The 12,737-nt window shown below is 40.4% G+C and overlaps 1 protein-coding gene across 2 annotated transcripts in view; it reads left to right on the top strand.

Annotated features, from left to right (window-relative positions):
• Nucleotides 1-12,737, top strand: part of MOCOS (molybdenum cofactor sulfurase) — a 91,928-nt gene that overhangs the window by 74,494 nt on the left and 4,697 nt on the right. For both annotated transcript variants that reach the window (XR_011556899.1, XM_070728895.1), the window contains exons 10-12: nucleotides 5,837-5,918; nucleotides 9,625-9,746; nucleotides 10,176-10,281. Coding sequence is in view for 1 of the 2 variants with exons in the window: in XM_070728895.1 (XP_070584996.1) it covers nucleotides 5,837-5,918; nucleotides 9,625-9,746; nucleotides 10,176-10,281 (310 nt within the window). In the remaining variant the exon portion in view is untranslated. The remainder of the gene's footprint in view (nucleotides 1-5,836; nucleotides 5,919-9,624; nucleotides 9,747-10,175; nucleotides 10,282-12,737) is intronic.

The following is a 12,737-nucleotide window of genomic DNA, read 5'->3' as shown; positions in this document are numbered from 1 at the left end:
TGTCTCCTGAAGCCGAACGCGGAAGTTCGGCTTTGCCGTTCGGCTTCAGGAGACAGATGGGAAGCGGCGCGGCTGTTTTAAAAGGTCGCAGCCGGCCTGGGGGGCTTCCCAGCACCCCCCCGAACCCCGAACCCAGGTTCGGGGGGGTGCTGGGAAGCCCCCCAGGCCGGTTGTCACCTTTTAAAACAGCTGCGCGGCTTCCCAGCAGTCGCCGAAAGCCGTTTTTTTGCGGGGGGTTTTTTGGTTGCACGGATTAATTGACTTTACATTGTTTCCTATGGGAAACAATGTTTCGTCTTACGAACCTTTCGTCTTACGAACCTCCTCCTTGCACCAATTAAGTTCGTATCATGAGGTATTACTGTACTTCTTGGTTATCGTAGTGTTCCTGTTCTATCTTCTTTTTGTACTATCTGCCCTTCTTCTACCTCTTCTTTGGTTTCTTTCTCTTTTAAACTTTGTGACTCTGATCCTGTAGTACCCTCTAAAAATTCCTCGATAAATCTATCTGCTTGCTCGGTCGTTTCAATAGTTATTTTTTTTCCCTTTTCCATGTAATGATTAGCCCCTCAGGGACTAACCATCGAAATTGGATTTCCTGCCTGATAAGTTTCGCTGTCAAGTAGTGGAGGTCCCTCCTCTTTTCACAAATTCTTCTCAGGACTTGCTTCAATATTATTATTTCCTTCCCCTTTTAGTCCACCGGATAACAATTCAAGCACTTTTGCAAAGATATCTTCTCCTTTAACTTCTGGTATATTTTGCAGTCTTAGATAAAAAGAAGCTTTCTCAAATTCGAGATGAGTGACAGCTGATTCCAATTCTTTGTTAATTTTTTTAAGATTCTCTTCTGTTTGGTTTAATCTAAGTTTTGTATCTTCTTATTCATCTTATTCATGTATCTATTTTTACAATTAATTTTATGTTGTTATTCAATATCAATATCAATAAACATTTGCGATTTCCAATTTCAATTCATTCATAAACAAGAAAGAAAAAAATTTGAATCAAAATTAAATTACTAATCAGATACATTAATTTCATAAATCCCTTATTCTTCAGATTGTTCTACAAATTAATAAGATATATAAATTACAAGTTATTCTACAAAATGATGTACTGTATAGGTTATATAAGGTTAATAGAAATTATTAAATTATAGAAAGGTTCTTTGTAAAATTTACTAAATCAGTTATTTTTTAAATGCTTTAAATATTTTAAGCTTTTTGAAGCCTTTCTTCTAATGCAGTTCAAAACAAGAACAGACCTGAGAGGAAAAAGAAAAGAATAACATGTATTGCACAATATAATTACATATAGAAGAAAATAAGAATAAATGTAAGACAAAAGAGAGAGAAAGGCTAGAGAATATTTATATTACACACTGGAGGTTAATAGTCCAATAGTTTGTTACAAATGTTTAAATAAATCAGGTGTTAAATATTCACTTTTAATCTTACATCAGTATTTAATCTTTGTTCTTTCTTCTTGGACGATGTCTGTCTTTCACTTCTGTCCATGTTTTAATTAGGGGAGGGGGGAGCCAAGATGGCCACAAACATGAACACGTCATCAGTAAATGCCGATTATTTGATTCAGGCTCTACTTCCAAACCTCCTCAACCCTTTTTTCCTTTTACTGTTGAATAGGTTAGAGGAAATATAAGAATTTCTTACAACAGTTGGGTCCTCAGATGATTGGAATCTCCTCTGGCATTGATCTCCGCCAGCAGTTTAAATCCTTCCCAAACTTTTATACTCCTTTAGAGCACGAACAGCACATCGCAGTAACGAAGAAACCCTTTTAAAACACCTCCGGCTCCACCAACTCTCCAGCCACTCGTTCTCTCGATCTCTCAGCTTTATCTCCACTTTTGTCTCTGATCTCACCATCTCCTTTTCCCTCGTCTTGCACCATCACATCAGACTTCACCATGTCTCACAGTAAATTTCATCGCTCGTTCCCTTTAATTTCCATCCAGAGCTTCTCTATTCTTTAAACTAGCTCTTTTCAAAGGGTAGAAGAAGACTCCGAAAAGCTTATTGTCTGGATCACCGCCGTCATGCCGTTTACCTCTTTCTTCCTAGTGTTTAATGGGCCGTCATGTCTCTGGGTAAGCTCATACCGCTAGCCTCTTTTCTGATCGGTCCAAGATTGATAAACCCACACTCGCGGGGGTTTGCGCCTCCACCCACGGAGTGTGGTTGAACCCCTTTTCATTGCACCCCCCTACAAAGACAGCAATGCGTTGTTGATGCAACCAAAATCGGAAAAACCCATGCCTGGAAGCAGCGGTTCATTTTGCAGCCATGCTTCGGCATAGCGCCACCCCGGAAGTCCTCTAATTTTCTGCCAATTCTTTCACAAAGCAGTTGAGCAAAACACAGTAGCCACAGCTCTTTGCTGTCCAGCAAATAAGATGGGTATTCCTAGCCTGCCCAGTTCCGTAGCACTCAGAGCATTCTTGAGGTGTTCAGGAAAAAGGCTATTGGAGCCTATGTTGCCTGTTCCTGTGCATCCATTCCTGAGGGATGCATGGGTAGGAGGGATTGGATGGAGTATATGACTGGGAGGAATGAGTGGAACAGAAGGGCCAGCCTGTCTAGTAATGCAGAGACAGGGGGAATGAGGTGGCATCTCTGGGGTGGCAGAGGACTGAAATATAACGGTCCTCTGGGGAGAGGCACATAATGCGGGGACCATGCTGTAGGCTGCTCTCAAGGAACAAGAGCTTGCTGCTTGAAAGCAATCCCTTGTTCCAGCCCCATGAGCTCAACCAGGGGCACTGGTGAGAGGCAAAATCCGGACCCTGGGCTCAGGCTACTCCTGCTACTGGATGAGGAGGCTGACCTGGCATGTATGACTGAGACCTGGTTGGGCCCAGAGGGGGGAGTTCCTACCTCTGAAATGTGCCCAGCTGGGTTTCAGATGTAGCACCAGCTGTGACCCCAAGGAAAGGGGGAAGGAGTAGTTATTATAGTCAAGAAGACCTTCAGCCTATGCAGGCTCTCTGCTCCTGAGATAGCAGGTTGTAAGTCTCTCTTTATGAAATTGGATCTAGGAGTTCAAGTCGGCTTGTTGCTCATGTACCTGCCTCCCAGCTGTGTGTCAACAGCCCTGCCTGCACTACTCAAGGAAGTAACCGGTTTGGCAGTTGAATTCCCTAGACTCATTGTCTTGGGGGATTTAAACATACTGTTGCTTGGTGAATCCTCTGGGTTGGTGCAAGAGTTCATGGCTTCCATGGCAACCATGGAGCTGACTCAAGTAATTCAGGGTCCAATGCATGAAGGGGGACACACTCCTGACATAGTATTCCTCTCAGAGCAGTTGAGCAATAATCTGAATATAAGGGACTTAGAAACTTGCCTTTGTCATAGTCGGATCATTTTCTGCTACACTTGATTTTAAGGCTCCAAATCCTTCCCTGCAGGGAGGCAGAACTGATTAGGTGGTTCCATCCCAGGCACCTGATGGATCTGGAAGGTTTTCAGAGGGTGCACGGGGTTTTACCGGATTTGCTGGTACACAATTTGGCGGAGTCCCTGGTAATGGCCTGGAATATGGCTGTGACGTAGGCTCTAGATTGGATTGCACCTTTACGACCTCTCTGTGGCAATAGACTCAGGAGATCTCCTTGGTTTACCAAGGAACTCTGGGGGATGAAACACCAGAAGAGATGTCTAGAGAAGCGTTGGAGGAAAAGCAAATCTGGATGTAACTGAACACTTGTAAGATCTTACCTTAAGACTTATCAGGTGATGCTCAAGGCAGCAAGACGTGCATATCATTCTGCCTTGATTGCATCAGCGGAATCTCGCTTAGCCGTCCTGTTTACCCTACTTAACTTGTGGGATGGGGGGGTTGATGAACCCTTGCAGGGCAGTGCTGAAGAATTTAACGAGTTTTTTGCAGATAAAATCGCTCAGATCCAGACAGACCTTGATTCCAATTGGAACGCAGTGTTAACTGATAATGAGTCAGTTGAAGTGAGAGGAATGTCTTAGTCCTGTTGTGTGGGAGGAGTTTGACCTGGCAATGCCTGATGAAGTAGACAAGGCTATTGGTGCTGTCAGTTCTGCCACGTGTTTATTGGACGCATGTCCCTCATGGCGGTTTCAGCCAGCAAGGAAGTGACACGGAACTGGGTCCAGGAGGTTGTCAATACTTCTTTGAGGGAGGGGTCCTTTTCGGCTCCTTAAAAAAGGCACTTTTGTGCTTCCTTCTCAAGAAGTCTTTCCTGGACCTAGCTATTCTGAATAATTATCATCCGGTCTCCAACCTTCCCTTTTTAGAGAAGGTTGTTTAAAAGGTGGTGGCAGTCCAACTCCAATGATCCTTGGATAAAGCAGATTATCTGGACCCTCAACAGTCCAGTTTCAGGCCTGGCTACAGCACAGAATTGCTTTGGTCGTGCTGACGGATGATCTCTGGCGGGCCTGGGATAGGATTTATTCCTCTATCCTGGTGATTCTTGACCTCAGCGGCTTTCGATATCATCGACCATGGTATCCTTCTGTGCTGACTGGAGACATTGGGAGTGGGAGGCTCCGTTCTACAATGGTTCTCCTACCTCTCCGATCGGTCACAGTTGATGTTGGCAGGGGGGTCAGAGGTAGACTCCTAGGTCCATCCTTAGTGGGGTTCCTCGGGGGTCAGTCTTCTCCCTCATGCTGTTCTATATCTACATGAAACCACCGGGTAAGATACATCTTTACCCCGTGTGAACTCAGTGAAGCAATGAAAGTGATATGCTGTTGTCTGGAGTCTGTTAGGGTTTGGATGGGTGTCAGCAGGCTCAAACTCAACCCCGACAAGACAGAGTGGCTGTGGGTTCTGTCTCCCAGAGACAATTCCACCTCTCTGTCCATTACCCTTGGGGGGTGGGGGGGATTTCTGCCTCCCTCAGAGAAGGTCCACAACTTGGGCATCCTTCTCGATTCACAGCTGATTCTAGAACACCATCTCTCAGCTGTGGAGAGGGGGACAATCACCTAGGTTCTCCTGGTGCACCAATTGCAGCTCTATTTGGACTGGGAGTCTCTACATGGTTACCTTTGAAAAACATTCAGAGACTACAGGTGGTGCAAAATGCAGCTGCACGAGCAGTCATGGGCCTGTTGAGAAGCCGCTGAGGTCAAGAATCACCAGGATAGAGGAATAAATGCCCATATTTCTCAATCACTCTGTGAGCTGCTTTGGCTGCCGATTGGTCTCTGAACGGAATTCAAAATGTTGGTTATGACCTATAAAGCCCTACATGTCATGGGACCAGATTACCTAGGAGTCCGTCCTCTCATCTATGTATCCCAGCGGCCGGTTAGGTCCTACAGAATTGGCCTTCTCCAGGTCCCCATCTGGGGGGTCTAGGGCAAGAGCCTTCTCTGTGGTGGCTCCAGCCCTCTGGAATCACAACCTCCCAGTATTCCGCAAGGCTCTGAAAATGCATTTCTGCCAATATCTTAGGCTCGTAGGCTAGGGTACATATTTTAATATCTACCCTAGCCTACGAGTGAAATATATTATGAATGTAGATGACTGGTTTATATAGTGTTTTAGGATATAACTTTAGATTTTTTTAATGTGTTCTTAGTATTGAGGTTTTTTAGAGTATTTTAGAGTATGTTTTTGTATTTGCTTTCTGTGAGCCGCCCTTAGTCCCAGGAGAAGGGCAGCATAGAAATCTGATTAATAAATAAATAAAAATAAATAAATAAATCCATGAAGAAGTATCATAAATGTTACAAATTTTGGTCTAAGTATCACTCTTTCAAATAAGCCAACATTTCAAATATATTTATTTGGTAATGTTTTTTTCTCTCTATTCTTTTCATAGGAATGAATCCCATTTCTGTATCCTTAGAAGAACAAGGGGGAACTTTAACAGAAATCTGTCAAAGCAAAGTTTGTTCTCACAGGTGGGTAGAACAGGTACAATAAGTGAAAATTTACATCGTGAAAAATATTTCATAATGGAAAGGAGACTAGTGACTACCTTTGGGTATAACATTAATGAAATTATTTCACTACAATTTCTCACTTATGTGACTGAGCTGTAGATTCATTCATTCTTCATAAATACATCCCTCTGTATGTATGCAAATATGAGTCTTACAAGTGGCAGTATTAGGATGGAGTAACTTGTTGTGGACAACAACAGTTTGAACACAAGTTGAATGAATGAATAAGAGGATTTTATTAATTGAAAAGGTATAATTGCATCAAATATTCATTGCTTTAAACTTCGAACTGTAAAGATCTTTTTCCTTTTTTTATCTCAAGAAAGAAAAGGGCAGATAAAAGAACCCCAATAGATCTTTAATCAGTTTTTATTTTATTTTATTATCTCTAACTTTCAAACAATGAATAATTATGGTAAAGCTAGGACAAGAAAGGAAGTGCATATACTAAGCAGAATGTACAGGAATATCAGTAGATTGATTCTAAGGAAAAGACCTGCCTTATTTTTTGGATTATAAAACACTCCATACTATAAGACACTCCTAGCTTTTGGGAGGGGAAAAAAAAATCCACCTTTGCCACCAGCAATTTGCCTCCTTTCGGTAAACAGCAAATCAAGCATCTGATTGTTGGTGGGATCTGCCTCCTGGAATACTGCCGATTAAGTTGTTCCAGGCTGCAGGGATTGTTGCCACTCATTGGTGCCATTGGCGCCCCATTTTCAGCCCAGTTCAGGTGCCCGAGATATGTGGCAGCAGTAATCCCCACCACCTGGAATGGGCCAAAAATGGGGTGCACGAAATCACCAATAGTCAGCAGCAACTATGGGTAGTGGTGATCCCTGCAGTCTGGAACAACTGATAGGCAGTATTCCGGGAAGCAGTTACAACTTCCAATCATCTGCTTGTGTTAAATCAGGCTGGGCTGAAGCTGACAAGGCTGTTTGCTATTTGCTGCAAGGAAGCAAAATGCTAGGAGGCAGAAGCCAAAGGGTGAGAGCTGGCGAGTGGGCGGGGCTCTGGCATGGGAGAGTGCTTATGCATCGAAAAATATGATGGAGAATATTTGCCTGAATGCCTACAAACTAGTACAGGTAATCATTGATTTATCATCACAATTAGAATCAAAGTTTCTGCTGCTAAGCAAGGCAATTATTAATTATTTTATTTATTTATTTTATTTTATTAATTGGATTTATATGCCGCCCCTCTCTGAAGACTCGGGGCTGCTTACCACATATAGAAAAACAATGTACAATGAAATCCAATTAATTAAAATTAAAATCTAAAATCCTAAAAACCAGTTAAAATACACTCATATCCATTCAATCATAAACTCACCATACATTCACTGGCCAGAGGGCAGCGTCTAATGACCCCAAACTTGGCAGCATAGATGAGTCTTCAGACTCTTATGAAATACAAGGAGGGTGGGGGCAGTATGAATCTCTTGAGGGGGAGCTGATTCCAGAGGCTGGGACCCCCATAGATAAGACTCTTCCCCTAGGTCCCGCCAAGTGACATTGTGTAATTGACAGGGCCTGGAGAAGGCCGACTTTTTGGGACCTGACCGATCGCTGGGATTAATGTGGCAGAAGGCAGTCCCGCAAATATTCTGGCCCGATGCCATGTAGGGCTTTATAGATCATAACCAACACGTTGAATTGAGTGCAGAAACCAATTGGCAGCCAATGCAGACCACAGAGTGTTGGAGAGATATGGACATACCTAGGCAGGCCCATGACCGTCCATGTGGCTGCATTCTGCACACTTTGCCGTTTCCAAATGCTCTTCAGAGGTAGCCCCATATAGAGAGTATTGCGGTAGTAATAACAGGAATTGTACCTGATATCTTTTTTTGCCATAGTTGTTAGGTAAATCACTGTCATTAAGTGAATTAATTATTAAGCAAATCTAGCTTTCCCTGCTGACTTTACTTGTCGAAGGGAAGTTTGCAAATGACTATCACATCACCCTCAGGATATTGCAACCATCATAAAAACATGCTAGTTGCCATGCTCCCAAATTTTGACTGAGAGGATGCTACAACTATCATAATTGCAAGGACATTACCTTTTTCAGTGCTGTTGTAACTTGTGTTTTACTACCTGTATATGAGATACAGAATACAACCAGTATTTAGTGACCATTCAGAGTTACAAGAGCATTGAAAAAAGTGACATTTGATTGTTTTTCACATTTAATAACCATTGCAGCATCCCTGGGGTCATGTGATCAAAATCCAGATGCCTAGCAAGTGGGTTTATTTATTAATTAATCTAATTTATATGCCGCCCAACTCCTCAAGATCTCTGGGCGCCTTACAACAAATAAAAACAATATTTAAAAGTACAATTAAAAATAATTACAAAACCCTAGTAAAAGCCATACATATATTTTATTTATTTATTTATTTATTTATTATTTAGATTTGTATGCCGCCCCTCTCTCTCATGGCCTGATCTAGATAATATCTCATTCGGTCAATGGCCCCAGGCCTGCCAGAAAAGCCAGGACTTTACAGCTTTGTGGAAGACCAGTAGGGTGGGAAGGGTGCGGATCTCTGGGGGCAGCTGGTTTCAGAGAGCCATAGCTGCTACAGAGAAGGCCCTTCCCCATGGTCCTGCCAGTTGGCATTGTTTGGTTGACGGGACTTGGGGAAGGCCAGTGCTGTGGAAGGCCTGGGGAAGACCAGTGCTGGTAAGTACACATAGGAGGTGGTCCCAAAGTGTCCCTCAGTGTCCCAGGTATCATGTGATTGCAATCTTTCCAGCTGGCTTCCAACAATAAAGTCAATTTGCTTAATGACTGAGCGATTCACTTGCTGGCAGCAATTCACCCAACAACCATGACAATAAAAGGTTATGTCAGATACAGTTCTCTTAATAATCACCTTGCTTAGCAGCAATTATGATCCCAATTGTGGTCATAAGTCAAAGATTACCTGTATTAGTTTACAGGTGATTTTCTTTACAAAAAACCTAAATGAGGAAATCATGTTACTAATTAACAAATACAGTGATTCAACGGTGGCAAGAAAGGTTTTAAAATAGGACAAAATCCACCTAAAACTGTCCTGCTTAGCAAATGAAATTTTGGGCTCAATTATAATTGGAGAAATACTGTACTAAGATATAGATTGAACTGAACAAGCAAGAATAACAGGAAAATAATTGCAGCACTTACAAGAGTATGGAGAACAAGGAAGATAGCCTTTTCAGAAAAATGCAAGATGTATTACTAAGGGGACATGGTTAAAAAAAAGTCCACAAAAGACAGATTATTATTATTATTATTATTATTATTATTGTTATTATTATTATTATTATTATTTAGATTTGTATGCCGCACCTCTCCGTAGATTCGGGGCGGCTCACAGCAATATAAAAACAATATACAGTAACAAATCTAATAATTAAAAAATTTAAAAAACCTTATTTAAAAATAAAACATACACACAAACATATCATGCATAAAATATATAGGCCAGGGGAGATGTATAGCTTTTTGCATTTGAAAGCAAGATGCAGCTATAACAGCTAGAGCAAAATTCTTAGTGATAATAAAATGGATATTAAATTATATATTATAATTACAGTAGTTTTACAGCCAAAGTAGACTTTGGGTTCTAATTTATTTAATTTTTAACTTTTGTCCATTAAAGAGTACAGACATATGATTGTGGGGAAAAACTAGCTGATTGGTTTACTAAGTTTCTCGGTCGACAGTGTCGCCTGATTAGGCAGAGTTCAGACTTCAAAAGAAATTCTTCTAAGAATAAAAAAGGTAAATATTAAATATTTAAATATTACAAATATTAAATACATAAGATTAATAAATAACAATCCAATGACTATAATAATATATGAATATTTTAGGATTTCTAAAATATACTTAAGAACAATCTATTTTAATGCTTTTGGTTTGCCTCAGTATTAGTGTACAGCCTATTATGTAATCAAAATGCTTCCAATTAAGCCTGTTTAAAGGCTGCCCAGTTTGCAAATTGTGACTCAGTTGTGGTTATATATGATGGAACTGGACCATATACCTAAGGTAAAAAGTGCATTTAATTGATGGCTTCAAATAGAGAATATTTAAATAGAAGCAATTCTTGTGTTTTATTTTATGTTCTGTAACTAGAAAAGCTGTAGTAGAAAATGGATTTTTTGTTTTCACTATTTTTATTATCACTTTATACTGTTTGTATTTTAGGAGAGACCCCAGCTGCAGTTCCTTCACTTTCTTTAGTAAATGAAGCACAGTATCTCCTGATAAATATGACAAGTATTTTACAACTGAGAGAACAGGTTACTGCAAGGTAAGTACTCAATTTTCTTTCTTTCTTTTTTAAAAAAAAGCAAATTTCTTTGCTTTGGGCATTTTTATGCCACTTTAATAACCAAGGTATTTCAGGCCATGATGCTTAATCCAACCATGCAGAGTCTGCAGGATCTGAAATTTTTATCAATGTGATAAAAACAGCTTGTATCACAATGATGCCCCTTTTGAGTATGACAAATAGAAAAAGGGAGGAATTTGCTTTCAATACCGTCACAATGCTTTTCTCATTTGTCCTCAGCTTGGCATTCCTGTGTTATAACTTGTCCTTTCTTTCTGTTCTTTCTTTTCTTTTCTTTTCTTTTCTTTCTTTCTTTCTTTCTTTCTTTCTTAATTTTCTTTTATTTAAACAAACATTAAAAACATTGGGCACAGTGTGACCATCCTATTTTGGTCATTTCTTTACATAATATTTACATAAAAACAAATATAGTTATCACTTGTCATACATTACTATTTTGATCTTATATACCTAAGATCTTTTATACTTTATTTATTTATATATCTCAATCTTGCCCAATTTCCATTCTCCAAACCCTACGTCTTTGCTTCTGACTCCCTTTTTTCCTTTCCATCCATTGATACAGTTTGTCCCATATTTAAAAGTATTCTGTTTTGCCCTTGCTTTTGAGTTCTAATGTTAACCTGTCCAATTCTGCTTATGCCAATATTTTCTTTATTATTTCTTCTTCTACAGGAGTTTCTTCACTTTGCCAGTATTGCGCATAGTCTTGCTGCAGTTATGATATGAAGCATTAGGTGTATCTGTTCATCGTCGTATTTCTCATTTGTGATTCCTAGTAGAAATAGTTCTAGTGTCATGTCTGTATTTATTTAATATCTCTTCCAGCATGTTTTATTCGGTGCCAAAATTTCCTTGTTTTTATACACAACTACCACATATGATAAAAAGAATCTTTCAATAGTTTGCATTTCCATCATTGCAATGAAAGTTTTTGTCCATTTTTGCTAACCTTGTAGACAAAAGGTACCGCCTATAAAACATCTTATATAAATTTTTCTTATAGGCAGTAGCCAAGGTTAGTTTCCTCTTTCTCTTCCAAATTATAACCAAAATTTGAGCTTGTGTAACCATAGTTTCTTTAATTTGTTCTTCCACCATTTTGTATTCTAATAAATATTGATAGGTTTTCTTTATCATCTTTTTGTCTACTCCTAGTAAAATTTTGTCTATCACCATTGGCTTCTTGTTAATACCCCATTCTTTTTATCTTTTATATATTGTGATTTAATCTGCAGAGATGCCCACCATTCCAGTTCTATCCCTTCAAGAGGGCAGTGGTGGCTGCTAGCATTGAGGGGAGAGTGCCACACAGAAATGGGAGCACACAGCCACCTTTTCTCCCGCTCCCTGCTGTGTGATCCCATGTGAAGAAGGGAGATAGCAGAAAGGGGGAGAGTGCAAGATTGCTGCTTCTGGAACGGGGAGATCTGGGAAGCGTCTGAGTCTGGCTCACCCAGCTTTCTCTTTCTCCTGCAGCCAACTTTCCCAGTCTAGTTTAATGCAGATTTCCCCAGGCTCCCTTCCATTTTCTCCTGACATCTGGACAAAGCAAGGCAAAAAGCCAGCCCTTACTAGTGCCCAGCTTCACCAACAGTGGGCATAGAAAGGGCAATGTGAGCTATGCTGCCACCTGCAACAAGCTAGACTGGGGAGGGAGAATGTGAGCGAGTATCGAAGAGATCATGGATGAGGGAAGCCAGACAAAAGGGCGAGCAAGGAATATCTGAAGCATGCCAACCTGGCAGACTTTCTAAGCCTGCCTAAAGCAGGGAGGGAGAGAGAAAGAGATCCAATCCAATCTATGAAAGTTATATCAGGGCTGGCAATGGTAGCGCTCTCTAGACTTGGCCATGTCCAATCAGGCCACACCCACCTGGTCATTAGGAAGAATCCATTGTTAAATTATTTAAATCCCACCATTGTAAGTAAAACATTATTCAGATTAAATTGCAGTATTGACATTTTGTGATAAATAAGTGGGTTTGGGGTTGCACTTTGGGCACTAATCCCTACAACGTTCGCCATCATTACTATAGGCATCTCTCTTAACAACTGCTTAACAACAATGATAAATTCCTTCCTTCCTTCCTTCCTTCCTTCTTTCCTTCCTTCCTTCCTTCCTTTTTCAATTTTACTTTTCTAATTTAATTTGTTGTAGTTCTGAATTGCAATTGCTCTTTTCCTATGGCTGATAGAGAGACTGGCTCAAAATGATCTAATTTGGCTTCGTGCTAATGCAGGACTCACAGTCTCTCAGTTTGTAGCCTGATGATTTAAGCCATTATATCAAAGTGGTTAGTTTTTCTTTTGAGCTGAACATTCTTCAGTGTTGTTTTTTTCCTTTACACTTCAGCCTGGCAGTTAATTTACAATGTTGTCCCCCTTTTTCCAAGCTTAAGCAAGGGAAAAGT

Source organism: Erythrolamprus reginae, chromosome Z (assembly GCF_031021105.1).
Source record: "Erythrolamprus reginae isolate rEryReg1 chromosome Z, rEryReg1.hap1, whole genome shotgun sequence".
Classification (NCBI taxonomy): Eukaryota; Metazoa; Chordata; class Lepidosauria; order Squamata; family Dipsadidae; genus Erythrolamprus; species Erythrolamprus reginae.
The sequence above is the reverse complement of the archived record's forward strand: the minus strand, read 5'-3'. Positions and strand labels throughout refer to the sequence as shown.